Below are 27,046 nucleotides of genomic sequence, written 5' to 3'. Positions count from 1 at the left end.
CACTCTCACATGCAGGCCGATGCCCAGCTTCTCTGGCTCAGGCTCTGAACAGACAGAAGAATGTGATAAAATCGACAGCTGAAAACTGTCCTGAGAGCAAAGCTGTACTTTGTTGAGAAACCTGAGCCCTTATTGGAGGAATACAAGTGTCTGTGTCTGGGGGCTCGGGGAGAGGGGAGGTGGTGGGGTGGTCTCCCAGGGTGCCTGTAGCCACTGGGCTGTTTCCATCATAAAAAAAAAAAAAAAAAATGATGAAAGAAGAAAGAAAGAAAGAGAAAGAAAGAAAGTAAAGACAAGCTGAAAGAAATGAACCTTGGAGGCCAAACCCACATCCCATGGGTCTGTCTCATTAGGGAGGGGCTCCTTAGTCCTACAGATCTAGTTCAGCTCAGCACCAGGGGCCCAAGTCCTGGCTTGGAACGAGGAGCTCATATGAGAACCCCTGTGTGAGGCTAGGGGACCTGTACAGGGAGTAGGGGGTGGAGAAAGGAACAGGGGATGTGGGAGGGGGTTGGATGATATGAAAGAAGGCTCTTGGTCATCAACCCCAACTCTGTCTGGGTTCAAACTTCAAGCACTTATGGCTGGGCCTCCCTGGACTCGTCTCTGTGGGGCCAGGCCAGGATCCTCTTCCGCTCTTGGGCTCTGAAACAAGCATGACCTCTGGGCCCCCTCCCCGCAGGGCTGACATTCACTTTATTCTGTAGTCACCTTGACTCTTACAGGCTCACCTGGTCCAGTTTCAAGAGAAGAAAGCACTTTGTGATGTGGCTCTGAAAGACTCCGGCCCTGCGTGTCTCTTAATCCTCTGTGGAGCCAGCAGCCGCTCCCTTTGTAGCCAGAGGCTACTATGTGGCCACTAAGTAGGTCCTGGAAAGTCCTATTTTGGCTAATTTTAATAAGTGATATGATAATAAAATGTAGCAATAAACAAAGTTTTCACCAAAAGACAAGAAGACTCCCAGGTTTTATATCAGGACATACAGGCAACAGTGACAAGAAACAGATCACTATACTTCCCAACCCTGCCACCCCATCTGTCCCTGACTTAGAAGGAGGAATAGAAAGAGGAAGTTCAAGAAAAGCATCCCTATTTTTCTGTAAGGGTGAGGTTGCTGGAGGAAGCCCAGCACAAGGACACTCCAGGCAAAACAGAGTTAGCAGGAGGCCAGTCCTCAGCTTGGGGGGCTGTCTCTGTCCCATAAGACATGCCTGCAGCCACATGCCCAGAACTTGGCCTTTCTTTATGCCCGAGACCCAGTGCTTATTTTCCTTGAATCCCTGAGAGTGACCTGGCTGGGTCTTTGTCCCTGGGGGAAATAGGGAAGCTGAACCCCCAAATGGGGAGGAGGAATCCAAGGTAGCTGACCCCTGTATGTTCCCACTGGATGCTTGGTCTGCACCAATGGCCCCCTCCTGGCCAAATTTCTCTTGCTGCATCAGATGAAGGAGAAAACCAGATGGGTTCAGCTTCAAAAACCAGCCAAAGACCTAGGAGACAGAGGCATCACAGAAGTCAATCACCATTTTTTGCCTCCCCTGTTAGAGTTCCCTCAACTCAACTCCAGCCTGAATCATCGCCAACTTTTCCTAAGTTACTCTGGGACAGACACTATTCTGTGGGCTTTACATGAATTTAACCCTCACAGGTGCTCTATGAAGAGGTGCTGTAATTATCCCCAATTCCAGATGAGAAAACTGAGGTCTAGAAAGGTCAAGTTACTGGTCCAAGGTCACCCAGTTATTGTTATTATTATTATTGTTATTATTATTATTAAGATGGAGTCTCGCTCTATCGTGAGGCTGGAGTGCAGTGGCGCGATCTCAGCTTCCTGCAACCTCCGCCTCCCGGGTTCAAGCAATTCTCCTGCCTCCACCTTCCGAGAAGCTAGGACTAGAGGCACCTGCCATCACGCCCAGCTATTTTTTTTTTTATTTTTAGTAGAGATGGGATTTCACCATGTTGGCCAGGATGGTCTCGGTCTCTTGACTTCATGATCCGTCCGCCTTAGCCTCCCAAAATGCTGGGATTACAGGCGTGAGCCATGGCGCCCAGCCCAGTTTCTATTTTTTTATTTTTATTTTATTTTATTTTATTTTATTTTATTTTATTTTATTTTTCGAGACGGAGCCGTACTCTGTGGCCCAGGATGGAATGCAGTGGTGCAATCTCGGCCACTGCAACCTCCGCCTCCTGGGTTCAAGCAATTCTGTCTGGAGTAGCTGGGATTACAGGCACACACCACCACACCTGGATAATTTTTGTATTTTTAGTAGAGACTTATTGGGCAGGCTGGTCTCAAACTCCTGACCTCAGGTGATCTGCCTGCCTCAGCCTCCCAAAGTTCTAGGATTATAGGCGTGAGCTACCGCTCCCAGCCTTGCCCGGTTTTTAAGTGGAGGATTGGAATTGGCACCCCAGTCATCTGGCTTCTAGGTGGCTGGCAGGTATCTGAGTCTGGTTTGGGGACAGGAAAGCACAGGCTCCGGATCAGATTGGAAGATGAGTAAGTATCTCCAGCTAGCTTCCCTGGAGCTCTGCTGCCAGGACCCCTATCGGACCCACAGCAGGTAGAGGCGCAGCCCTTTCACGAGCAGCACCAAGGTCTCCTCTGTGCTGACAGAAAGGTACAAACACATCCCTCTCCCTTCCCCATTTTACTGAACTCCTACCTTCTCAGCAACAAAAAACTTCATCAACATTAAACACCACCATGATGTATGTTTACATCAATCATAATGCTTCATCCCTTAATCTTTATTAACGTTAAAACCAGCAGTGGCTCACACCTGTAATCCCAGCACTTTGGGAGGCTGAGGCAGGTGGATTGCTTGAGCTCAGGGGTTCGAGACCAGTCTGTGCAACATGGTGAAACCCTGTCTCTACAAAAAATACAAAAATTAGCCAGACATGGTGGTGTGCACCTGTAGTCCCAGTTGCTCAAGAGGCTGAGGTGGGAGAATCCCCTGAGCCTGGGAGTTTGAGGCTGACGTGAGCTGCGATCATACTACTCCATTCCAGCTGAGCAGCAGAGTGAGACACGCACACAAGCTAAAACCTGTGCTTTTTCTGAGTTTAGCCTGTTAAAGTATACTGTCTTCTTCAAATTTTTAAAAATTTAACATGCTTTTTGTTTGTTTGTTTGTTTGTTTGTTTTTTAAGATAAGATCTGGCTGTATCGCCCAGGCTGGAGCGACGCCACCTTGGCTCATTGCAACCTCCACCTCCCAGGCTCAAGCCATCCTCCCACCTCAGCCTCCTGAGTAACTGAGACTACAGGCATGGCACCACCACACAAAGCTAGTTTTTGTATTTATTGTAGAGATGGGGTTTCGCCATGTTGCCCAGGCTTGTCTCAAACTCATGAGCTCAAGCGATCTGCCCACCTCAGCCTCCCAAAGTGCTGGGATTACAGGCATGAGCCACTGCACCCCACATGCATTGTTGGTTTTTATATTTTTTAAAAAATTGAGACAGGGTCTTGTTCTGTCTCCCAGGCTGGAGTGCAATGGCACAATCACAACTCCTGGGCTCAAGCAATCCTCCCACCTTAGCCTCTTGAGTACCTGGGACTACAGGCATGTGACACCACGCCTGTTTTGCCTATTTCTTTTTTTTTTCTGTAGAGACAGGGTTTCGCCATGTTGCCTAGGATGGTCTTGAACTCCTGGGCTCAAGCAATCTACCCACCTTGGCCTCTCATGGTTCTGGGATTACAGGTGTGAGAATTCCCCAATTCCCTGCCTAGCCTATTTTTATTTTTATATGATATAAAATAACTTAAATTTATTTTTAAACAGTAAAGCTTTTTGCAACACAATTTATTGGTAATGTTCTTTTCCCCATTTTCTAACACCTATATTAAATTCTTAGGTGCGATTATGTTTATTTCTAGGCTCTATTCTGTCCCATTGATTTAAGTGCCAATTTTGATACCTACTCTACATTGCTTCCATTTAATTACCCTAAAGCAAAATGTTTTAACATCTGGCCAAACTTGCTCTTCTTTAGAAAATTATTTGACTGCCGGGCATGGTGGCTCACGCCTGTAATCCCAGAACTTTGGGAGGCTGAGGCAGGCGGATCACAAGGTCAGGCGATCAAGACCATCCTGGCTAACATGGTGAAACGCTGTCTCTACTAAAAGTACAAAAAAAAAATTAGCCGGGCATGGTGGTGGGTGCCTGTAGTCCCAGCTACTTGGGAGGCTGAGGCAGGAGAATGACGTGAACCCAGGAGGCGAAGCTTATAGTGAGCCGAGATCACGTCACTGCACTCCAGCCTGGGCGACAGAGCAAGACTCCGTCTCAAAAAAAAAAAAAAAAAAAAAAAAAGAAAAGAAAAGAAAGAAAATTATTTGACAGGTTCACCGATTTACTCTTTCATGTGAAATGTAGAATCTTCTTGTTTTTCTGAGTTCCAAGAAAATGAGTTTTTGGTTAGTAGGGCATTAAGTCTATGAATTGCCTTGGGAAATACTGATATTTTATAATGCATGGCGTCTTCACCTAGAATGTGGCACACCGCACCATTTTCCTGTGTTGTGTTTAGCAGTTTGATGGGCTGTGTGCTATTCCTTTGTGCTGATGTCCCCTAGTTGACTTAACCATTTCCCCAGTGTTGGGTATTTGGATTGCTTCCAAGGTTGAACTATTATGAATAGTGCTGCTATAAACATCTTTGTACAAATTGCTTTTTCATTTTCTTGGGATATGGTCCCAAAAGTGGGATTATCTGATCAAAGGATATGAACAGTACTGTGGCTTTTGTTACATAACCCAGGGAGGATGGAACCAATTTGCAGCACCACCAGCAACATATGAAGAAATAGCTACTTTTCCCTTACAAACCCTTAAGCAGCATGAAGACTTAAAAGGGTAACTTGTTCCTAAGAGAAACAAACCACAGCTACCTGAGGACAAAAGGGGGAGTTTGAGAGCACAGGGTTTTTTTTGTTGTTGTTGTTGTTTTGTTTTGTTTTTTTGCTTTTTTGTTTTTTTTGAGACAAGAGTCTCTCTGTTGCTCAGGCTAGAGTACAGTGGCACGATCTCCGCTCACTGCAACCTCTGCCTCCCAGATTCAAGGGACTCTTGTGCCTCAGCCTCCCATGTAGCTGGGATTACAGGCATGCACCACGACACCTGGCTAATTTTTGTATTTTTAGTAGAGATGAGATTCGCCATGTTGGCCAGGCTGGTCTTGAACTCCTGGCCTCAAGTGATCTGCCCGCCTCAGCCTCCCAAAGTGCTGGGATTATAGGCACGAGCTACCACGCCCAGCTGAGAGCACAGAGTTCTAAGGAGCACGGATGTCACAGCCAGAGGCAGGTTGCCCACCTCTCTCCCTACCTGTGGCAGCCCTGCTGCCCCAGACCTTTTCAGAACCCAGTTCCTTGTCAGTGTGGGAACCTGGTTTATTCTTATTTATTAAGCATATATTTTATAATATTATATTATGTGATGGGTACTAGTCAAAGCACATTACAAATACTAACTCACTGACTTCTCATAATAAGCTCATGAAGTAGATCATAATTACTGTTATCCCGTTTTACTGATGAGAAAACTGAATCAGATAAATTTTCTTTTTCTTTTGTTTTTGAGACGGAGTCTTGCTCTGTTGCCCAGGCTGGAGTGCAGTGGCATGATCTCGGCTCACTGCAACCTCCACCTCCCAGGTTCAAGCAATTGTCCTGTTTCAGACTCCCAAGTAGCTGAGACTACAGGTACATGCCACCATGCCCAGCTAATTCTTGTATTTTTAGTAGAGATGGAGTTTTACTATGTTGGCCAGGCTGGTCTTGAAATCCTGACCTTAGGTGATCCGACTGCCTCGGCCTCCCAAAGTGCTGGGATTACAGGCATGAGCCACCACTCCCGGCTGAGTTAGAGAAATTTTCTCTGGGTCACACAGCTAGTAGGATTCAAGCTGGGGCAGTCTGACATGAAATTGTTAACCATGTGCACCACTCCATTGACTAGCAACAGGCACTTCAGCTTGTAGTTGCCCTTCTTTTTGTGGGTCCTGCCTTTGTCCCAGCAGCCCCAATCCTAAGGAGGACCCTAAGTCTTCTGGTCCTGGGTTTCAGACCTTCTTACACTGGCCTTCTAGTTACTTCTGTCTCTTATACAGCCACCATCTGTGGGATCCTGCCAAGTGCCAGGCATTGAGCTAAGCACTTTTACATCTTTCGATTTGTTTTAACTTCCACCACAATCATATGGGATAGGTAGCATATCTCCGTTTTATAGGGGAGGAAACAGTAGATCAGAGAGGTTAAGTGCGTTACCCAAGACCACACAGCTAGTGAAGTGGCAGAGGAAGAATTTGAGCCCAACTGGCCAAATATCAATGCCTTTGGTTTTTCAATTATACTTGGCTCCAATCTGGCTCCACTCTGGCTCCCTGAAGCCCCACCGGTTTACCCTAGTCCACTCCTCTGTCCTGATTGGTTTTCTTGAAGTACACAGAGGTAGAAACAAACTCTTTGGTGTAGCTCAGCTGTTCTTCCTAGCCATGGTCAGGCTTTATCAGGCATGGCCAGGCCATGATCAGGCCTGGTTTTATCAGGCCCCAAGTGGCCACACCTTCTGCTTTTTGGAACTGAGAGCTACTCCCTAAGAGAGGCCCAAATAGCTCCTTCCTTTCTTTTTTCAAAGTCCACACCCCACTGGAGCCTGCCCACTATGTTCCTATTTTCTGTTTTAAGCTCTTCAGTTGGCTTACAGAGTGCAGATGATGGGCAGGTTCTGATTCCAATGAATAGGCCACACCCCTCAGCACAGACTTTTGCTCTTCCTACTTCTCTAGGTTCTCCGGGATGACTCATAGCCCAGGTACCTTCTGGGGGGTGGTTTTTACCAATACTGTCATACAATTGCACAAGGCCCAAATACGTTGAACACATTATAATATGTACACAGAATTCCCATCAAGGATAAGAGAAACCACTTTCCTCAATCCTGGCAAACTCTGGGATATTCTGTGGCAGCATCACCTTTGGAAACAATGCTTGGCAGTTGATTGGTTGTGTATTTATGTGTGCGTGTTCTTTTGTGCGGACATGCACACCTGTGTGGTTGTATGCATCTCTGAGTGCATGCTTTTCAGTGGGGGATAGTACAGATGCGTGACTGCATAGCTGGACCCACTTCAATGATGGTCAATGTGTTACGCTTAGGAGTTTGCATACACATTTTTGAGAGTGAGGAGTCTGTATGTACCTCTGAGTTTGTGTGTGTGTGTGTGTCTGTGTGTGTGTGTGTGTCTATATACTATGTACAAGTCATGCGAAAGGCCTGGTTAGGAAGGTTTCCCATACCCAGAGCACTTAGAAAAGACTCAGGAAGAACACTGGCCAGAAGAGGTGGGGTAGAGAGAAGGTCTAATCCTTCATAAATAAGCAGAGGGATGTTGTGGTCAGTCAGAAATGTCCCCAGGTGGATTAAGGCAGGTTTTCAGCATTCAGCAAAGTCACTTGTAGCCCAGGGCAAGAATTGTGGGTGGGAGTTGGGGATAAGTGTGTGCTGGCCAGATTAGGTCTAGCCCCAGTTTTAAGGGGCAAGGGATAGAAGAATATAGTAAAGCATTCACTGTCCCCCCATTCAACAGGCTCTGGGCCCCATCCTGTCCCCTATGGCCTTTCAGAGGCTGGCACAATTCGACCTTGATGGAGAGGTGGTGGCTGCTGGAGAGGGGCTCCAGGAGGCCTACAAAGAGGCCTTGTTAGTGCCCCTCACTCTTCTGCTTGCTCCAAAGGCAGAGAGGCCTCTTTCTTCCAGAAGCTGCTCAAAGGTTTTGCTGACTTCAGAAGCAAGGAGGAGGAGGGAAGAAGGAGAGGAGGCCTCTGAGGTGGGGAAACTTTTGCTGAGATTGCAGGCTCCCCAGCCCCTCCCTGGTTCCTCATTACTGAGTCCTTGGGCATGAAATTTCTTTTATTTGAAGGCCGAGAAGAACCAGGGGTTGTGTTAATGACCAGCAAGCAGCAGGGCAAGAACTAGGCAGGGGGCTGGCTCTCTTGACCTTGAAATCCTGTCTGCACTTTTCTGTTGTGCCCATCTCCTATTTTCCCAGATCTCTGTCACCTTAGCCCTGCCCTCTTAATGGGACCCTAAAGAAGACTCAAGAAGAGGGGTTAGGGAGGCAAGAAAGGCACGCAGTATGTCTGAGGAACTCATCAACTGAGTCCAGAAAATTGAGCAGGACTGAACCAGTAGGGAAGACATACATCTTACATAAAGGTCAGTGCAATCACAAGAAAGATAGGAAAACAGAGATACCCCAAAAAATTAGGAAACATTTACACTGTTTCTTCTTTATGTTGATACTGACAATGGCTTGATGAATTAGAAGACAGAATTCACTATACCTCTCATAAGCAAGAAAAGCAAGAGTTAGAGCAGTTAACTGATCTGTTTACAAACACACTATAAAAGCGGTGTGATTATAACTATAACTCTATGTCCTGTGACTAGACCCATGTCTCTGTGACTCCAAATCTGTGATCCAAAAAAGGACTGTTTTGTTTTGTTGTGTTTTTTGAGACAGAGTCTGGACCTGTCACCCAGGTTGGAGTGCAGTGGCACAATCATGGCTCACTGCAGCGTAGAGCTCCTGGGCTCAAGGGTCCTCCCACCTCAGCCTCTGAAGTAGCTGAGACTACAGGCGTGCACCATCATGCCCAGCTACTCTTTTATTTTTTATAAAGATGAGGTCCTGCTATGTTGCCCAGGCTACTCTTAAATTCCTCGGTTCAAGCGATCCTCCTACCTTGGCCTCCCAAAATGCTGAAATTACACATGTGTACCACTGTGCCTGGCCAAAAACGGTAGTTTTAAAAAATTGTGTGCTCTTGGCCACTTGAGGAGGGACTCATGAACTGTGCTCTGAGAATGTGCAGGGAGGCGGAACTTTGACTTCGTTTTTGAAGTAGGAGTGGAAATTTTCTTTCCTTTTTGTGGGGCTGGGCATAGGGATAGGGGTTGTCAGGGCTTTGGACCCAAGGAATGACTGGGGAAGGTGTGAGCGTTTCTATCAGTTGGTACAACAGGACTAAGGGCAGCCAGCGACTGGGGCGAGGTACTACAGATGGAACGAAAGTGAGTGCAGCGCCTTGAATGGAGGGGGAAGGGGTTTGGATCCCCACCGCCAAGGCAATGCGAAGCCTTGAGCAATTTCCGAGCGGGGGAAGAACAAGGCTTTCTCCCCTTTAGGGGAGAAAACCTGGGCTCCTCCCAGCAGTGTGGATTCGGAAGAGAGGGGCTTAGCACTAGCTGGGACTAAACTGCTGCAGAAATAGACGATAAATGGAGGAGGTGAGGGTGCAGATGAGGCTCCCGGCTTCGGTGAGGCTGCCTCCGGAGAAGGGGCGCAGGGGTAACTCCTGGCCAAGAGGCCCGGAAAGGCTGGGAACCCAGCACCCCTGAAAGAGGGCGCAGGCCGCGGCCCCCAGCGTGAGGAGGCCACGCTTCGCTTGGGCCGTTCTTGCAGAGTGCGCGGCCCGGAAGCCACGGGCTCTGCGTTCTGAGCCTCGTGCCTCATTGAGAGGTTATTAATAGGGAGTTTGTCTGGTGTCAGAGCGCAGACATAAACTACATTAGCATTACCCCATAATCTTATTTAGTAAACGCTCATGCCGTTCCGTCTCCTGTAATTGCATTGGGAAGATGCAATATTTATGAAAGGGGAGAGGGGAATGTCACTGTTCATCTCGGTGCTGCAGTAAAAGTCCCAGGAAATACGGTGCTGGCCGCCCAGGCCTGGCGGTGGGCCTGCGAGCATATCCAATGTTGGTGCCGCATGCCCTCTGGGTGTCCCCCTGGCTGTCCCCAGCCCAGAGCTCCTTCCTCAACCTACCTCACTGAGCCTTGGGCAGCAGTGGAGGATGTGCAGGCATGGGCAGCAGCCACATCTCCCGGTGGTGTTACCCCTCCCAGGTAGTGGTCCCTGGCGAATGGGGCACAAAGACCTCAGAAGCACTGAGTTCTTCTGGTGGGTGGAAGGCTCAGCCTTTGCGTAACTCCCACCCTTAGTCCGGGTTTTCTTTTGCCAGGAGGCAAACTACTCCAGAGTTGAGTGGGGTGGGGCTAGGGGTAGCAGTGGAGGTGAGGAAGTGGGTGATTTGGCAAGTGGGGCGAGGGGGCAGTAGAGGGCAGCAGCAGGTGGGAGGGGTCCTGGCTGGGGCTGTGTTGGCCACTGGGATGATCCTGAATACCCAGTGCAGCCTGGGACTACTAGAATGGTTTCCCTCTTCCACCACCCTAAGAACCCGGAACCTGGATCCCTAGGGCACTTCACATGTACACTCAGTCCAGAACCAGGTTTCTGGCTTCGCAGTGGAGAAGGCAAATTGCCCCGTGGGACTCAGGGGCATGCCCATGCCCACCCCCCCGAACATTCTGGTCTGCACCAATCTTGGGTGGAGTTCAACAGCCAGGGAAGTCTCACTGGTGTCCAGAACACCTCTGGGTGGGTATCTGCGGGTGACAAGCAGAGACTCTGGTCTGCCCCTAGGCACTTGCAGTTCAGGGACAGACACACAAAGTCTCCACCCTAGGAGCCACAGGCCACCTAAGTCAGAGGAGCTATTTCCCAGCCACATATCGGAGGCTTCCTGTGTGTTGTGCAGTGGGTGGGGGAGATCTGTGAGCCTAACCTCAAAAGGGCTACAAGTACTGGAACAGTCCAGATATCAAGGATGTCAGGAGTGGAAGAGCTGAACAGAAACTGCTGGTGCTTCATCCCAGGAAGGTGGAGCCTATGGCAGGTAGGGGAGAATGGGAGAAGTGAGGTGCCAGGAGCCCCACTGTAAATTGCCAGTGGTCGGGTGTAGGGGTGAGGTGGCTGCAGAAATCTGGGCCGACAGGAGGGCAGGTGCCAGGCAGTGACTTTATGTGGGACCTAGGGCAGTGCTGGGATTCAGGCCCAGCTCCCTGGTCTTGAGGCTACTGTGGCTCCCAGGGATAGGAGCTTCATCTCCTTACAAATCCCATCCTTGCCTCACTACACACAGCTCTAATAATTCCTGCCCTGTAGTACTTGTGCACTTTACCTTGTCCACACCCCCCAGCATCCCACCCCACTGACAGGGGCTAACAGCTCTGGATGCTCTTGCACACTCGGGCACATGGCCGCACACCCAGACACACTCGCTCACCTCAGGCTCATACCACACTCAGGAAGGCCCCTAACTGGTCTAATTCCCAGCAGTGACCTTGCCGCACCCGCCCCTCGCCCCTCCCCGTTCTAGCTTCCCGACTTTGGTGGGGAAGGGGCACCGGAACGCAGGGCAGCTGAGAAGGACCGGGCGGAGGAGAGCCACGGCCCTCCCGGTGTCAGCTCCCTTGCCGCTGTCCCATTAATCACAGTGCCGCAGTCCAGTTGGGGATCCCGGGCGCCCAGGGCCGCCCGCAGCCCCCGGGACAATGGGATTATTTCCGGGGGGAGAGGCCGCCTCGGGCCGGAGCTCAGGCGGAGACGCCTCCTTCACTCAATCCGTCCCTCGGCACCCAAGGAGCGCCTGCGGCGGCCGGAGACGGGTGGCAGAGCGGACGCGGGTGGCGCGCGGGTGGCAGGGCCGGGCCGACCTAATTCAATTAGTTGGGCCGCCGTCGCCTCCGTGCGACTCCGGGCCCGCCGGGACTCCAGCTCTGGGCAGCTGCTCTTTGTGCGCGAAGACCATGCATATGGATGCGGTTCATCCCCCTTCGGCGCTCACCCCACCCACACCCACTTCTGGCACCTGCGGCTTGCCCCGCACCCCCCCAACTCCTTCCCCGCGAGGGAAGGCGACCGTGGACTCCCCAGGAAAGTTGGGAAACTGTGGTTGCTTTTGAGCTCCCTGTGGCCGTCTTCAGAGTATGTGTGAGAGGGAAGGGGGTGTTTTTGTTTTGTGTTTTGTTTTGTGTTATCTGAGCAGGAAGATCGGTGTGGAAGTGAGCATGCCTGTAAGTCTGTAGGAGTGTGGTTGGGTGTGTCTGTGTGTACCTGTGCACCAGCGACCCTAGGGCTGTGTGCATGGAGGGAGAAGGTTTCGTTTGGCTCTGGATCTGTGCTGCAGAGACTGAGTGGGGTGGGAGTGTTTGTGGGCATCTGCACATGGGTGCATAAAGGAGGTTTTGTGGGCACCTGTGGGGACTGCACACTGAGGAGTTTCTGCGTGTTCGTGTGCAAGGTGAGTGGGCATCTGTGCGTCTGCGTGTGAGGGTGTTGCCTCTGTGCCAAGCCTGTGTCTGGAAGTCTTTGGGAGTTGGGTATTTCTGTGTGTCACCATTGGTGTATATACTGTGCTTTAGTGTGCAGTCAGGACACCATGGGGAACATGTCGACCTCCCCGTCACACTACCACCGGCCAGCAGCTGTGTCTCCCCATCTGAGGCCATTTTCTCCACCACTCCCCACCCCGCCTTGCTTTTCTGGTGGAGGAGGAGCTTGGCAAGTTAATATAAAACCTGAACTCCATCCACCAGGCTCCGGGTGGAGGCAGAGGCCTGGGTAGCCAGTCCCTCTCATCTTGAGGGGGGGTCCCAGTCGGTTTTCCACACACAGCATAGTCCAGCTCCGGCTCAGCGGGAGCCTGCAGCTTCCAATGTGCAAACAGTCCTGAGCACCCCCTGAAACAACTTAGACCTGCCCATGTCAAGGAGGACCTAGCACCTAGGAGGGACTGCATGACCCCCACCTCCATGTCTTCAGCCACAGTTCAGGACTGGGTCCCCTGGGAGGCTGGGTTTCCTGTGCTTGGGCCTCTCCACCCACCCTTACTCTGAGGCCAAATCTGCACCCCCGGCAGAGGCAAGGAATTGAGATGAGAAATCTGGGTAGAGCTGGCCACTGCAGGGCCATCACCCACCCAGCTGGAAAGTTTGCCTCATTCCTGTTTTACTGTGCACAGGCAGAGTGAGGGATCCGCATACCTGTAGAGGTCCTTTCTGCAGACTGCAAAGGGAGCTTGCCAACCCCAGAAGGGAATAAGATGGCTCTTAGAAGGCAGAGGGGCCCTCAGAGGGCTGGTCCCACAGCCGGCTGGTGCTCTCTTGGCTTCTTTTCCCTCCCCCACACCTCAGTACAGGGCTTAGCTTCTGGACCCAGCACAGACCCACCTGGCCAGTAGAGTGGAGCCAAGGGAGACACCAAGGATGGGAGAGGTTGGGGCCGGTCCACAGCCCTGGGTCCTAGGCTCAGCTGCCCTACTGATGGGACTCACTGATGGGGCTCCTAACTCTGTGCCCAGGGAGCCCTTTGAAAGCCGTCTGGGGAGAGCAGGGCCCTGGGGGTCTGTTCTTCCTTGAACCTTCTCTTAGCCCACTCCTTACCTGCCCCTTTCCAGGTTTCTGGCATCCTTGGAGGTGACTCAGGATGGGAGAGTCCCTAATCAAGGCCACCATGGTCAAGACAGTGCTGGGTGGGTGGTGGAACCTGAGGGTCTCTGGGCCTCCCTTGGGAGGGAATTAGTCAGAGAGAGGCCCGAGGCCTTAACTCAATGCCCAGGGGTAATGAGGCCAACAGGTTCCTTTAGGGTCAGAAGCCAAGCAGGAAGGGGAGACAGTGAAGGGAAGGGATCCCTACAGAAGCACCCTATTTCTGAAGCATCTGCCTGCTGGGCTCTGATTGAGAGGAGTGGGCAGGGGAGGAGAAGAAAATTGCTTACCCCTACACAAGGTGACAGCTAAGTATGGCCTACAGCAGGGACATGTCTGTCTCCTGTCTGTCTGTCCTCTATCCATTCAGGGTCTCTCCACTGATGGGAAAATGTGTGCCTATCCACTGGTGTTGGAGAGGTCTTCCATATCTTATGTAAGAATTGGGCGGAGGGACGGGGGGGCTGGCCTTGGAACACCCCCCCAACCCTGAGGACTCGTTGAGCTGAGTCACTTGACCTACTCACTCCCTCCACCTCCTCAATCTAGGCTCCTAGAGACCCTCCTCCCCAACCCAGGGCTTCTGGAGTTAGAGTGCCTTTTACCGGGTCTTTAAGTCCCTAAGTCACTATAGGTGATTCTGCCTTTCCCATAGTAGGGAAAGTTTTCTGCCCCTTTTTTGAGACAAGTGGGAAGGCAGAGGGAACACCTTTGGTACTAGGAATGCAAACCCCATTGGCAGCACCATGGACCGTGTCATGTTATACATCCCCTTACATATATCTCAGTCCCCTTTCCCTACTATATATCCATTGGGGATACCCTGTGTCCCCCTCCCCATGACCACAGGCCCATGCAGGGCCACTTCTCTGACAATTCCATTGGAATAAAAGACATCCCTCCCACGGTACACACTATCTGCAGCACGCAGTTGTAGCAGAGAGATGCCCTCATCCCATCACAGGCACTCACTACAGAGGAACAGTTGTAAACACATACTCATCCTGTTGCAGAAAACATATTCACTTGCATTCTCACTGACACATACATCCTCACATGACAAAATCCAGTTGTGTAAAATACCCAGATTCTCTTTTTTTCCTCCAATGCTCTTACCGACATGCATTTTGCTTGCAGTTGTATCCCAACAGCCTAACACAGTGCCTGATACATACTAGATGCTCTATAATTATTCATTGAATATATTGTTAAAATTGTTTCTTAAAGACATGCCCAGGACATCTGCACAGCCCTCTCAACCCTGACTGTCACACATGCTTTCCCATCCTGCTTTCCCCTCATGGATGCATGGTCCCACAAACACAAAGTAATTACGTTTCCACACATAACCGTAAGCTAAAGGACAACCCCTGGCCCGGGGGTCTCTTTCAGAGCGGGGAGGAGGAGATTGTGTGGGATCCAAAGGGGCCTCCCCCTGGGCTGAGCCCATCCTTTCCTCCTCCCCCAGCCCTGCCCTGGCCCCAGCTGCTCTTCTTTTAATTGGAGGCACTTTTTTATTCTGCAGGCCAGGGAGAGCTGGTGCTTGGGGGAGGGGTGTTACCAGGTGGCCTCAGAACCAGAGAGAAGGATATGCAACTCACCTAGGTTCCTGCAAGATGGTCCTATGAGGCAAGAGCCAAGTTTAGGCTTAAGGGAAGCAGCTTGTAGTGAGTGGAGTCAGGAAAGCAGTGTTTGCCTCTGGTCTGCCCCTTTCCAGCTTTCAGTGCCTTGGTTTTCTCATCTGTAAAATGGGGATAACATTACAGGATTAAAGATGAGTGGAGAGATCATTCTTCCAATTGAAGGTGGCTCACACATGGCAGGCGCTCTGTGAGTCCCGTTTTCTTCCCCTCCCTCCTCGTTCCTATCAGGGCTGTTTTACAAGGCATGCAAAAGCACGGGGGAAACACAAGCTGCAGCGAATATAAACTTGTGTGAGTCTCCTCTCCTATTTCAGAAAACTTCCCAACCTTGCAACACCGTGCTCAGGTAACACTGCTCCTGGGAGAAGGGGTGGGGGCCACAGCCCAGCAAATCCTGACCCTCCAGTCTCATCTTTCTAGGTAAGGAAGGGACAGAGAGGATAGTCTTGGCCCTCAGCAAATACCCTGTTGGAAGACAAAGGCTGAGATTAAGCTGACTCACACAACCCCAGCACCTCATTGAGGGTAAAAGTTAGGGGTATCCCCAATTGGGATAAAAGTTGACTCTGATAAGCAGAAAAGGTGGGAGGGGAAAAAGGAAGAAATCAGTTAAGGAAGCGGCTATGATAGCAGGGGAAGGTCAGTATATCCCTGGGCTGCTGGATTTTAATAAGAAGAGCTTGACAGTCATAATGGTCCATGTACAAGGTAGTGGTGACCTCTGCCAACCTTAAGTTAGGCCAGCAAGGGTAAAGTCTCCTCCCAAGTACCCTGAACAACTGGCGCCAGATCTGAGGAGTTCAAGAGGTGGATCAGGCAGATGCCAAAAGGGTTGGAAGGCCATCTGAGCTGGAGATGTGCACATGGAAAGATAGGTGTTTTTTTTTTTTTTTTCAGTCTTGTAAATTTTACCTTCAACCAACTCACACCAAAGGATGTGGTTTTAACTGCAGCAGGTAAAACGGTGGTGAGACTAAAAGGAGTGAGGCCACTAGGACCCAGCCTAAAAAAAAGCTGCAGTACCCCTCCCCATAGTTTTCAGCCTCAAACAAGGAAAATAGCTCAGGTTTTGAGATTCCAGATCAGTCTTCTCTGTCTATGGAACTTGGAGCAAGTTTATTCTCTTCACTGAGTCTCAGTTTTCATTTTCTTTTTAGAGATGGGGCATTGCTCTGTTGCCCAGGCTAGAGGTGCAATTATAGTACATTGCAGCCTCGAATTCCTGGCCCCAAGTGATCCTCTAGCCTCACCCTGCGGAGCAGCTGGGACTACAGACACAGGCCACTGCACCCAGCCATTTTTCTCTTTTTAAAAATGAGATAAAATTCATATGCTACAATATTCAGCCCCTTTAAAATGCACAATTCAGTGGGTTTTAATATTTTTACAAAGTTATGTAACCATCCAGAATGTTTTCATCACTCCAAAAGGAATTCTGTATCCGTTAGCAGTCAATTTCCATTCCCTGCTGCCCCCAGGCCCCAGAAACCACTAACCTACTCTCTTGCCTCTGTGGATTTGCCTATTTTGGGCATTTCATACAAGTGGAATTATACAATATGTAGCCTTTGTGCTTGACTTCTTCACTAGCAGAATAGTCTCCTAGGTTCATCCATGTTATAGCATGAACCAGCATTTCCCTTCTTTTCCTTTTTATGGCTAAATAATATTCCATGTGTGGATATACCAAATTTTGTTTATCTATTCATCAGTTGATGGACCTCTGAATTGTTTCCCCATTTGGGCTATTATGAATAACACTGCCATGAACATTCATTCAATTCTCTCAATTATAAAAAATTGGGACATTTCTATTAACTTCCCAGGGTTGTTATAAGTCTTAAATGAGATAAGTACGATGTGGTACCTGGCACAAAGCTGTCTTTCAGTAAACAATTTATTTCTGCTTTAGTTCCCTCAAGATAAGAGCAGGAAGAGATTCATTCAGGTTCAGACGACTTCCAAAGTAAGTTATGGAAGTCCCTGGGTAGGGGTATAGTACCTGGATTCGGTAAGTGGGAAGAAGAGAACTGGTGAGGGAGCAGAGCCCTTCATGTTTCTGCTTAGTGTTTACAAACAACTGCCAATTTCACATTTGGCTTTGTCTTGAGTAGGCCTTTGTCCACCTGGCTGGAGCTCAGACAAGGTTTCTCCACAGATATGAACTTCCAACCAGCACCTAGGTCTCCAGGCTAACCAAAAAAGCAAGTTGAGTCTAGCTCCTCCATATTGATCCACAGCAATCGTAGCTATTGTGAAAGGTGCTTTCCTCACATCTGTAAAATAGAGAGAATACTCATCTTGAAGGATTGATGTAGAGTTTATATTGTTCTCCATAATGCTTAATAACATCTGCCTTGTATTTGCTTCTTTGGTTATTGTCTAACCCCCTCTATAGAACGTAAGCTTCATGAGGTCAGGACCTTTGTTTTGCTCACTGCTATGTCCCCCGTGCCTAGAACAGTGCCTGACACAGTGAGTACAGTACTCAATAAATATTATTGAATAAAGAGATACATTCACTTGTTATTCCCCAAGATGAGCATATTTTGTTGTTTGGGGCTGTATTCTTCAGGAGAGAACAGAAATGAATAAGCCACTCTCTGTCTCCAAGATCTCTTCAAGTGGAGGTGACAGACATGCCCAAAGCAAATAGATTGCAATAAGACTTGATGAGGAGAGAATGTGAGTCTTCACATCCTAGCATCTTTCCAGATAGAGACGGGGAGTACTCAAAAGTCTAATCTGAAACTGAACTGAAATAGACCAGAAATAGATCCCAAGTGATGGAACTTGTGCCTTTCCCAAAACTTGACTTCTAAAAGGTAGCAAACATTTTCTACTGGAGAGGGGGAAGAGAGGAAGAAGAAAAAGGGAGTTTCCTCCTTTTCTCTTGGGCTGTCAGCCAGACTGCCACTGGCAAAACGTTGGAAAGGCCTAAATTTGTCCTGGATGCACTTTCCTGATCCTAGTCCCACCAATCCCAGCCCCTAGGGTCTTAAGCCCCTATGGCTTCCTCCCAAGATTCCAAAAGTAAGAAAATAACACACACCACAGTCCAAAGTCTTCTTGCCTGGAATAGCCAACCCTGGGGTAATTGTTAGGTGGAAAGCAATCTGGTTGAATTCATTCAAACACTGTAGGAATTGCCTCTTTCAAACCCTGTAGGATTTTACTTCTTGAGGCATCTGTTTATTCAAAAGGAAAGGCGTGTGTTGAGGCATGGGCACCCTGGCAGCAGACCCCAAACCAACCCTCTTGACTTGTGCCTGCCTTTCAGGAAATGTTCCCTTCCTGAATTTCTCTAAGAAGGCTGAGTTGGGGGATGGTTGCTGATTTTTATAACATATAGCCAGTTGTTCATAGGCCTGTGTTTTAAAGAAGGACAAGCCTGAACTCACCGTCCTGCCTCAGGGCCTGGGCTCCATACCTGGGGAATAGACAGTCTTCTACTTTCTAACAAGCTGGACTTGAAGTTTGGAGTAAATCTCCTGGTTGAGTGACAGGTGTTTCCCAGTTGAGCCCTTGGGGAGATTCTCCAGTTGGGCAGGGACATCCCTTCCCCAGACGCCTTGTGGGCTGGACTCCTTTGACCCGGTTCAAAGTGAGGGGATGCCTACCAACAGGCCGGGAAGACAGTTGACTTCACCCTCCTTGGGTTTGTCTGTCTGTCCGTCTCTGGGAATGGTCGCTTCTTGTTTTCCCTTTTCCTTTTAAGCGTCTCCTTTTTCCCCTCTTCTCTCTCCTCATGAACTACTCCGAGTCTTGGTCTCCGTCTCTCTATCTCTGGCTCCTGCATCTGTCTCGGCTTCTGGCCTTCCTCTCCCCCTCCCCTCCCCTCCCTCGCGCTGTCATTCACCCCGCTCCTCTCCGCGCACAGCCAATGGAGAGACCCGGCCGAAACCGCGAAGCTCTCTTGCACCGGGCTTTTTCGCCTGGTGATTGATGTCCCAGAGTCAACAGCGAGCGAGCCGGAGCCGGGAAGCAGAAGCCAGAGAGGGGAAGAATAAGGCCCCCCTCTCTCCCTCCCCTCCCCCTTCTACTTTAGCCCTTCTGCGCACTTCGCTTCCAAGTCTCCGCGCAGCCAGGAGCCGCTGTTGCCTCCCAGCCCCTGCTAGCTGCCCCCGGAGCCGAGCGCAGCGAGCGCCGCCGCCCGGGCCCCCCCGTGGGGCCGGGGCTAGCATGGAGCACCTGGGACCGCACCACCTTCACCCGGGCCACGCAGAGCCCATCAGCTTCGGCATCGACCAGATCCTCAACAGCCCAGACCAGGGTGGCTGCATGGGGCCCGCCTCGCGCCTCCAGGACGGAGAATACGGCCTTGGCTGCTTGGTTGGAGGCGCCTACACTTACGGCGGCGGGGGCTCCGCGCCCGGGGCTGGGGCTGGAGGCGCGGGGGCCTATGGCACTGGAGGTCCGGGCGGCCCCGGAGGCCCCGGCGGCCCGGCAGGCGGCGGCGGCGCCTGCAGCATGGGTCCGCTGGCCGGCTCCTACAACGTGAACATGGCCTTGGCGGGCGGCCCCGGTCCTGGCGGCGGCGGTAGCAGCAGCGGCGGTGCGGGGGCACTCAGCGCTGCGGGGGTGATCCGGGTGCCGGCACACAGGCCGCTCACCGGAGCCGTGGCCCACCCCCAGCCGCTGGCCACCGGCTTGCCCACCGTGCCCTCTGTGCCTGCCATGCCAGGCGTCAACAACCTCACTGGCCTCACCTTCCCCTGGATGGAGAGTAACCGCAGATACACAAAGGACAGGTTCACAGGTGAGTCCGGCCTGCGCGCGCGCCTCGCCTGGCCGCGGCCCGGGCTCTGTGTTACCCTTTCCCCGCCGGCTGGCTCCCCAAAGCCGGTTCTGTGCGCCAGGTCGCCCAGCTCTTCTTGGTGCTTCCCCCAAGTTGAGCCGCCCGCCCGATTCTACATCGCAGACTCGCCATGCTTGAAGAGTTCTCTCAGCCTGGACCCCTCTCTGTCTCCCAAAGGACCCCTGCTCAGAGAAGCTCTCCCTGGTCCCCTCTCGGGATCCCTGGGCCCGGTCAGGCAGAAAAGAAGGCCATAGATTGAGGACCACCTTCTGCAGCTACTCGGGGTCCGGGAATCTTAGAGAAAGGGGTGCAATGTGAACAGTTTCTTCCGTCCTGGCTGCAGTTCTAGGACCGAAGAAGCCAGCCCCAGGATCAGACGCAAGAAAAGAACAGGTTCCCCCACCTTCGGTACCCTACACACATGCACTCCGCGCTCCTAGCTCCGGTGCCCGTGGTGCTGCGGGGCAAGCGGGGGCTCTGAGCTCCAGTAAATCAGCAGAACCAGTGGCCCTTTTTTTCCCAGAGAGGAGGCTTCGTCTGGGAGGATGGCAGCGGGGCACAGCCGCCCAGGACAGCTAGCTTTTCATTTTCGTTCTGTCCGGGCTGCGTGTCCTACCCCGGGCCCAGCCCTGTTATCTTGGGCATGAATAATGCACCGGGCAGGCCAGTGATCGGTGGCGGGAGGACTACTCCCGGGACATTAGGTACTAGGTGGTGGCCGCTGCTGCCTTCTCTGCTGCCCACTCCTGCCTTCCTCTGCTGGCCCTGGCTCCCTCTGCTGCTGTTTCTGCTCTGGGCACTCAACTCTCCCTCTGGTGTGGGTCCCTTCCCCTGTTCTCACTTCCTGCTCCCCTTAGGACTCCCTGGATCCCAGACCATGATCCTCCCGTCCCGGCTGGGAAGCAGCCACAAATTGAGCCCAGGTTAGCCAGCTGGCCTTAGAGAGAGGAGGCAGGAGACACTGGCTGCTGCTGGCAGAGACCGGGACTCCTGGGGATCCCCTGGCTCAAGGGCCCAACAGTGGAAGGGGGGTATACATAACTACTTGGGAGAAGCTGCTGAGAGTCAGACACTGGGCCAGGAGACCCCGAGGCACCCCTGACTCCCTGCTTTTGTTCCAGGCAGGAGCACGGTCAGGGAAACTGCTCCTGCAGCTTCTTACCAGACTCGGGGGCCACAGCAGAAGTGGTGTAGGGGCTGGTGTCCAGACGAAGAACAGTTGCTTGGGTCTAGACCTCAGGAAGGGCCCTCGCTGGAGGGGCCCCAGTGGCCCCAACCCAAGTTTTCTCTGGCCTGGGGCAGCAGGGCCTGGTGCCCATCCCATTCCCCACCCAGGCCAGGCCAGTCTTGAAGGGCCCTGCTGGAACTCCAGCCGAGAGTCTACTAATCCTGGGCCTCTGGTGAAAGGTACCCGGTTTAGGGCCTACCTCGGGGCCCTAATACTGTGTCAGGCATGAAGGAGTTTTGAGCGAGTGTATGGCTGTGGCCTTGTGTTGCTCTGTGTCCTGTGTTTTTGTCCCGTGCCTGTGCTTGTCTGGTCCTGTTTGGGTGTATAGATCTGAGTTTGCCCCCGTTGTACGTTGTGTTGGTGTGTGCTGCTGTGGACAGAGGCTCAGGTCGGGTTCCAGAGTCAGGTTCGGTCTCCTACTCTGAGCCTGAAGGTCTGGGGCTGACTGAGGGGAGGGGAGCGTGACCATTAGCTCGCCTTAGACTGCTCCTTGGAGGAGGGGCGGCAGGGAGGTGGTTGGGCTCGCGGGAGCCCGGGGCTAGGGAGGCCTCCGTGGTAGCTGCGAAGGCGGCGTCGGACTGGCGGGCAGGAGGGGGCCATTTCCCGCCGTGGGCTTGGTGCTGAGGGCTAACGGGAGGATCTCGGCCCTGCTCGTGGGAGTTCAGCTGCTGCGCTCGCTGATTCGCGGGGTGTTGGGCCTGGGACGCTTCCTGACGCTCTGCTGCTTGCCTCTGCCGTCTGTCTGTCTCCCGCTCCAGTGGCCCTCTCACCCTTCACTGTAACACGCCGTATAGGTCACCCCTATCAGAACCGGACGCCCCCCAAGAAGAAGAAGCCGCGTACGTCCTTCACACGCCTGCAGATCTGCGAGCTGGAGAAGCGCTTCCACCGCCAGAAGTACCTGGCCTCGGCCGAGCGCGCCGCCCTGGCCAAGGCGCTCAAAATGACCGACGCGCAGGTCAAAACCTGGTTCCAGAACCGGCGGACAAAGTGGAGGTGAGCAAGCTGGGCGGGCCGGCAGCCCGCGAGCGGCGCGGTCTCAGGCAGCTGTCGGTTCGTGGCCTTTTCTGGTGCGCACACACTTTCTCCGCTCGCGGTTTCTGATCCTTTCGGAGGAGCGAGCTCCCGCTAGGTTTGCGGGGAGCTGGAAGCAACGGAGGCAGGCCGATAGCTGGGATGGGGCTGAAGGGCCCTGGCTCTGTTTTACCAGAGGCTTCAGGGCTTTCTGGCTGGCACACTCTCTGCCGGTGTAGATGCGGCAGGTTTCTTCCGCCGCTTTGGCAAACAGGCGGGCTCGTGCACTCCACGCAGTCCAGGCTCCAGGGATCTGTGTGTCCTGGGGAGTTTTTTGTTTGCGCAAACTCTTGCTTATGGAATCCTGCTCTGTCCCGGAGACTGCATGCAGATCGGCCCGCACCTTGTTGCAGCGCTCCAACCGGGCTCTCGGCAGAGGGTCTGGGGGCCCCAGACCGCGGCCGTGTTGACCGTCTCCTCCCCAGACGCCAGGCTTTTGCGCAGCCGGTCCCTACCCTGGAAGGAGAAAATCAATCCGCGCCGGCTGCGGCGGGGTTTGGCGGGTCCCACTGAAAGGGGAATCAATTAGGAGCAGATGGGTGTGTGTGAGAAAGAGAATTTTCCCTTCTCCCATAGCCGCAACTCCAGTTACTACGCACTGGGTTTTTTGTTTTGTTTTTTCACATTTATGCTCAAGGACATGAAGCGTCCCCAACACTTCCAAGCAGCCTCCCTCTCCGCGCGCACTGACGCTTTCTCGGGCTGCTCCCTCTGGCACGCTGCACCCTCCCGCACATCTGGCCCTTGCCCGCCGGAGTTTCTCCCCTAGCTCAGGCCCAGTGCGGCAGCGCGGGAAAGTCTGGGCGAAGTCGGCGGCGCCGAGACGGGCGGGCCTTGGGGCAGGAGGAAGGAATTGGAGTTTCCTCTTTTTCTGAACGAAGGCGAGGAATCTGCCTGGGATTCCGCCTACGGGGCCACAAAGGAAGCCATGGTCCCGCGATTCTACCGCACCCCACAGCATTCCTGCCGCTGGGGAAGGAGTGGGGGATGCGGCCTCAGACCTTGGAACGCTAAAGAGGGAGCCAGGGCTAGCTCAGGAGTTGGGGGGGACTCCGGTTTGCAAGGCCTACCGAGGGCTGCGGGCCTAGGGGAGGAGAGGCAGCCTGGCAGGCCTCCCAGAGAGAGGGGCACAGAGAAAGAAAGAGGCAGGCAAAGAGAGAAACTGAAACACAATCAGTTTCAGGGGTGGGAAGGGATAGGGAGCCCGCTGAAGGAAAAAAAGGAGGAAAACAGGCAGCCTACAGAAGTCTTATTTATGTATAATAAAGAAAAGCAATGGATGACTGAAATCAACATTTTCTTTTCAAACAAATTCCTTTAATTCAGAGAGAACCAAGTGGGTGGGGAGGAGAGAAAATGAGAGAGAAGACACAAAGCATAAAAGAGAAATATTCAGGCCGTTTGAAATGCAGGGGAAAAGGGAAAGACGAAAGACAGAAAGATACACAGTCAAGAAAAGGCGGCCTAGAGCAGGTCAGCAGCCGCTGCTGAAAGAGGCCCTTGCAGGCTTCGCATGGCTTCATCGATCGCCTACAAATTGCTTCTGAAGGCCCCGGGGACTCCCATTAGGTCTGTCCACCTTAGAGACAGACGTTTGATCTCAGTTGACAGGGTGGAGGGGAGGCATTAAATGGAATAAGTGAGTCATTGCCTCCCTGAACTGCCTCAGAGGAAGCCAGTGGGTCCAGCAGGAGCCCCTGCAGGGCACAGGGCTCCACACAGAAGGCCAAAGGCCTAGAAGACATTCGCAGAGAGAGGGAGGCAAGAGACGTCCCGCAGAGCAGATCGTAGCCGCTGGTCCTTGCCTCTCTACCCTGGACTTGTGGGTAGGGTGAGGGCCCTCCGGCTTGGAATGGCACCTGGTCTCCCTCAGGGCGGGGCGGGGGAGGGAGGCGAGATGCCATCCTACCCCTGGCTGCCCCTTGTGAGGCCTGCGGGGTGTGGGCGCTGCTCGTGGATGCGGAATCCCAGCTGTTTGGGCCTCGCAGACTTTCCCACCCCTCCTTCTCTGGGATACCTTGGCACCATCCGCTTTGGGGTTTCTAGTCTTTGTTGGAGTCAGGACTCTCAAAAGAAGGGAACGCATTATAGGGGCCCAAACTGGATTTGGGGACTGCAAAGGCGAGCAGCGCTCGTTCAGTTTATCTCCTGGGAACTCACCCGGAGCTGGGCGCACGCGGGAGCCGGGTCGGTGCTCCTGGCAGGTAACGGCTTGTTCCCGGTGCAGACGGCAGACTGCGGAGGAACGGGAGGCCGAGAGGCAGCAAGCGAACCGCATCCTCCTGCAGTTGCAGCAGGAGGCCTTCCAGAAGAGCCTGGCACAGCCGCTGCCCGCCGACCCTCTGTGTGTGCACAACTCATCGCTCTTCGCCCTGCAGAATCTGCAGCCGTGGTCTGACGACTCGACCAAAATCACTAGCGTCACGTCGGTGGCGTCGGCCTGCGAGTGAGCCTGCCCATTCTGCCCTGTGGGACCCCAGGCCCACTCAGGGGTCACTGAGGCCTGAGACCCAGGACTCCTCCCCACCTTTCCTGGCCTCAGACTGCACCCAGGAGGGGAACACTGCCCTCCCACGGCACCGAAGGGCCCCCACATTTGTGCCGACACTGTTCTCTCTTCGGTGGAAGAAGAGCTCAAGGGATAAGGACACGCACCCCCTCCCAGACGCGTCCCGCACCCATCTGAACTGTTAAGAAATCTCTGTTTTTGTTTATTTCATTTTATTTTAATTTTTAACGTGGGATTCAGAGAGAGGCAAGGGAGGTAGGGGAGGAGGAGCTTCTTAGGTCCCCAGGGCTATCATCTGAATTTGCCCTGGGAAACCCCTTCTCTGTGACCCACTTCTCATCACACACATGGAAACCCATAGGCCCACACAGAGGTGGTGTCACTGTCCCTCCTGGTGTCACCCCAGAGCCACACATGGGCATCTATGGCAGAGTGTCATCCAGACACAGGGTCACAGTGTTTACATATTGGACCTCACGATCAGACACAGGTCACGGGTGACACACACTCATCCTGAACGGCATGGCACTCTCTCCAGCACAAACACAAGGTCAAGGCCACACTGTGGCACACTACACCATGCACAACAGCCACAATAGCCTCATTTGGTCTGCCAGACCCCTACCACACATCCCAGCCCAACCCAGGTATGCACAGACAGATTTTCACATAAATGCAGCCCATTTCTCCAGAACCCATTTAGGGGAGGGTGTTAAGTTATGCACTTATAAGGTGTTTTCTGTGTAACCATTTTATAAAGTGCTTGTGTAATTTATGTGGAAAAAATAAATAAAAGCCTCCGGATCTGGAGTCAGGGCTGCCTGCTCCTTGCGGACCCTAGCGTCCTTCAGCTACTTGGGTTTGGTGTGAGCTGATGCTTCAGGGGCAGCCCTTGGTATCTGAACTTGAGAGACATGTTGAGGGGCAGGACTCTAAGGCTCTGGAGAGAGGAAAGGAGGAGGACAGATGGAGAGAAGGCAGAGTTGAGGAGAGCAGGGAGAGTCAGGCTCTCCTGGGATTGCCAGTGCCTGAGAGGATATGGATTTCTTTGGATGTGAGAGTCGTGTGTGTGTGTGTGTGTGTGTGTGTGTGTGTGTGTGTGTGTGTGTGGTGTTTGTGATAATGTGAGCAATCAGCAATGTGAACAAATAGTGAATATTTGTAATGGTATTTAAGTGTATAATTATGTTTGCAATTCTTGCATGTAAATGCTTGTTTCTGCTTAAGTTGCAAATCGAAACTATCATTGAATGCATGGGCTTGTAGTGGTGTGTGTGTGTAACCCTATGCGAATGAGACTGTTTCTTTTTGGGTAATTGTGTAATCAACCATTGTTTGTGATTATGTATGAATCATGTTAATATTTGGGAGAATATGTTTCTCTTTGTAAATCTATTTTTCTGTGAAATATGTGACTGCTTCTGAAGTGGATCATCTTGAATTTTACGGGTGTAATTGTGTGTAAGATGTAATCATGTGTGAGCTGTGCATTTTCCCTGTATTTACTTGTGTGTGACAGAATGTAATTGGGGGAGTCAATGCAGTGGGGAGTGTGGATCATTGTGGGAGACCATCACTGCAGGTGGGTGGGTGTGGTTCTGTATGAGTGTGTGTAATTGTGCGCTGATGGTGTATGTGTTGGTGGGAGTCTGATGTGCGATACCCAGATACATTGTGGTGGGACCAACATCTGCTGAAGATCTGGGGCTCTAGACGCTTACCCAGCAAGCTGCAGAGACTAGAGCACATTGAATCAGGAATTAGGGCCAGGATCCTCTCTGGTGCTCTAAGTGGGACCTACCAGTTCCCAGCACTAGCGTGGCCTAGGAGGGATCTAAAGAACTGACTTTCTGGGGACCTTCAGGGAGCCCCCAGATCACCCTTGGCAGACCTTCAGCCACAGTACACATGCACACAGGCATAATAACAGCCAGTCCCCAGCCTCTTCGAACTATCCTAGACAAGACTGACTTGGGTCTGCTTTTCTGGAAGAAGCTGGGTGGTGGAGGGTCTAGAGAACTCATCGCCCTAGGGGTGAGTTGAAATGGAGGGATAAGAGGCTTTTTCTCTGGCATGGGACAGTGAGAGAACTTTTCAGCTGGAAAGTAGAAGTTCGTGGTGTGGGGGCCCCTGGAAGCTCTGCAGAAGTGTTTGCGGGACACTGAGGGTGGGGAGCCACCCTAACCGTCAGAGCCACTGTCCCCCATACCTGCCCCTGCCATGGGGGCTGTGACACAGGTCGTGAGCACAGCAACTTCCCATCCCAGCAAGCCCATGGGGAAGTTCGGCTGAGTGGAGGATGGGCTTGGTCATCCACCCCCTCACCTGGGGTCCCCTGGGATATCCGCATGAGAGGGGGCTTCTGTCACTCATTTTGTGTAGACATGAAGAAAAGAGAAAAAAGGGAGGCTTCAGGGTCCGAAGACAGCGGCCAG

General features: G+C 52.3%; 1 protein-coding gene and 1 long non-coding RNA gene across 2 annotated transcripts; one reads left to right on the top strand and one right to left on the bottom strand.

Annotated features, from left to right (window-relative positions):
- Positions 1 to 14,835: 14,835 nt before the first annotated feature.
- Positions 14,836 to 18,707, bottom strand: LOC103887690. Its single transcript, XR_002524411.2, has 3 exons — positions 18,623 to 18,707; positions 17,005 to 17,278; positions 14,836 to 15,100 (listed from the first exon to the last, which is right to left on the bottom strand). It is a non-coding gene; the product is annotated as an uncharacterized LOC103887690 (long non-coding RNA).
- TLX1 (T cell leukemia homeobox 1) lies at positions 18,152 to 25,421 on the top strand. The gene is made up of 3 exons (XM_003904141.5): positions 18,152 to 19,761; positions 21,823 to 22,024; positions 24,330 to 25,421. The coding sequence occupies exons 1-3, from the start codon at positions 18,948 to 18,950 to the stop codon at positions 24,550 to 24,552; spliced, it is 1,239 nt and encodes a 412-aa protein (XP_003904190.1). The 5' UTR covers positions 18,152 to 18,947; the 3' UTR covers positions 24,553 to 25,421.
- Positions 25,422 to 27,046: the final 1,625 nt, after the last annotated feature.

The sequence above is a fragment of the Papio anubis genome, chromosome 11, assembly GCF_008728515.1.
Source record: "Papio anubis isolate 15944 chromosome 11, Panubis1.0, whole genome shotgun sequence".
Classification (NCBI taxonomy): Eukaryota; Metazoa; Chordata; class Mammalia; order Primates; family Cercopithecidae; genus Papio; species Papio anubis.
The sequence above is the reverse complement of the archived record's forward strand: the minus strand, read 5'-3'. Positions and strand labels throughout refer to the sequence as shown.

Coding starts and splice junctions, on each gene's coding strand:
- TLX1 (XM_003904141.5), top strand. CDS start 18,948: ATGTCCCAGAGTCAACAGCGAGCGAGCCGGAGCCGGGAAGCAGAAGCC. Junction 19,762..21,822: donor CACAAAGGACAGGTTCACAG/GTGAGTCCGGCC, acceptor CACGCCGTATAG/GTCACCCCTATCAGAACCGG. Junction 22,025..24,329: donor AACCGGCGGACAAAGTGGAG/GTGAGCAAGCTG, acceptor TTCCCGGTGCAG/ACGGCAGACTGCGGAGGAAC.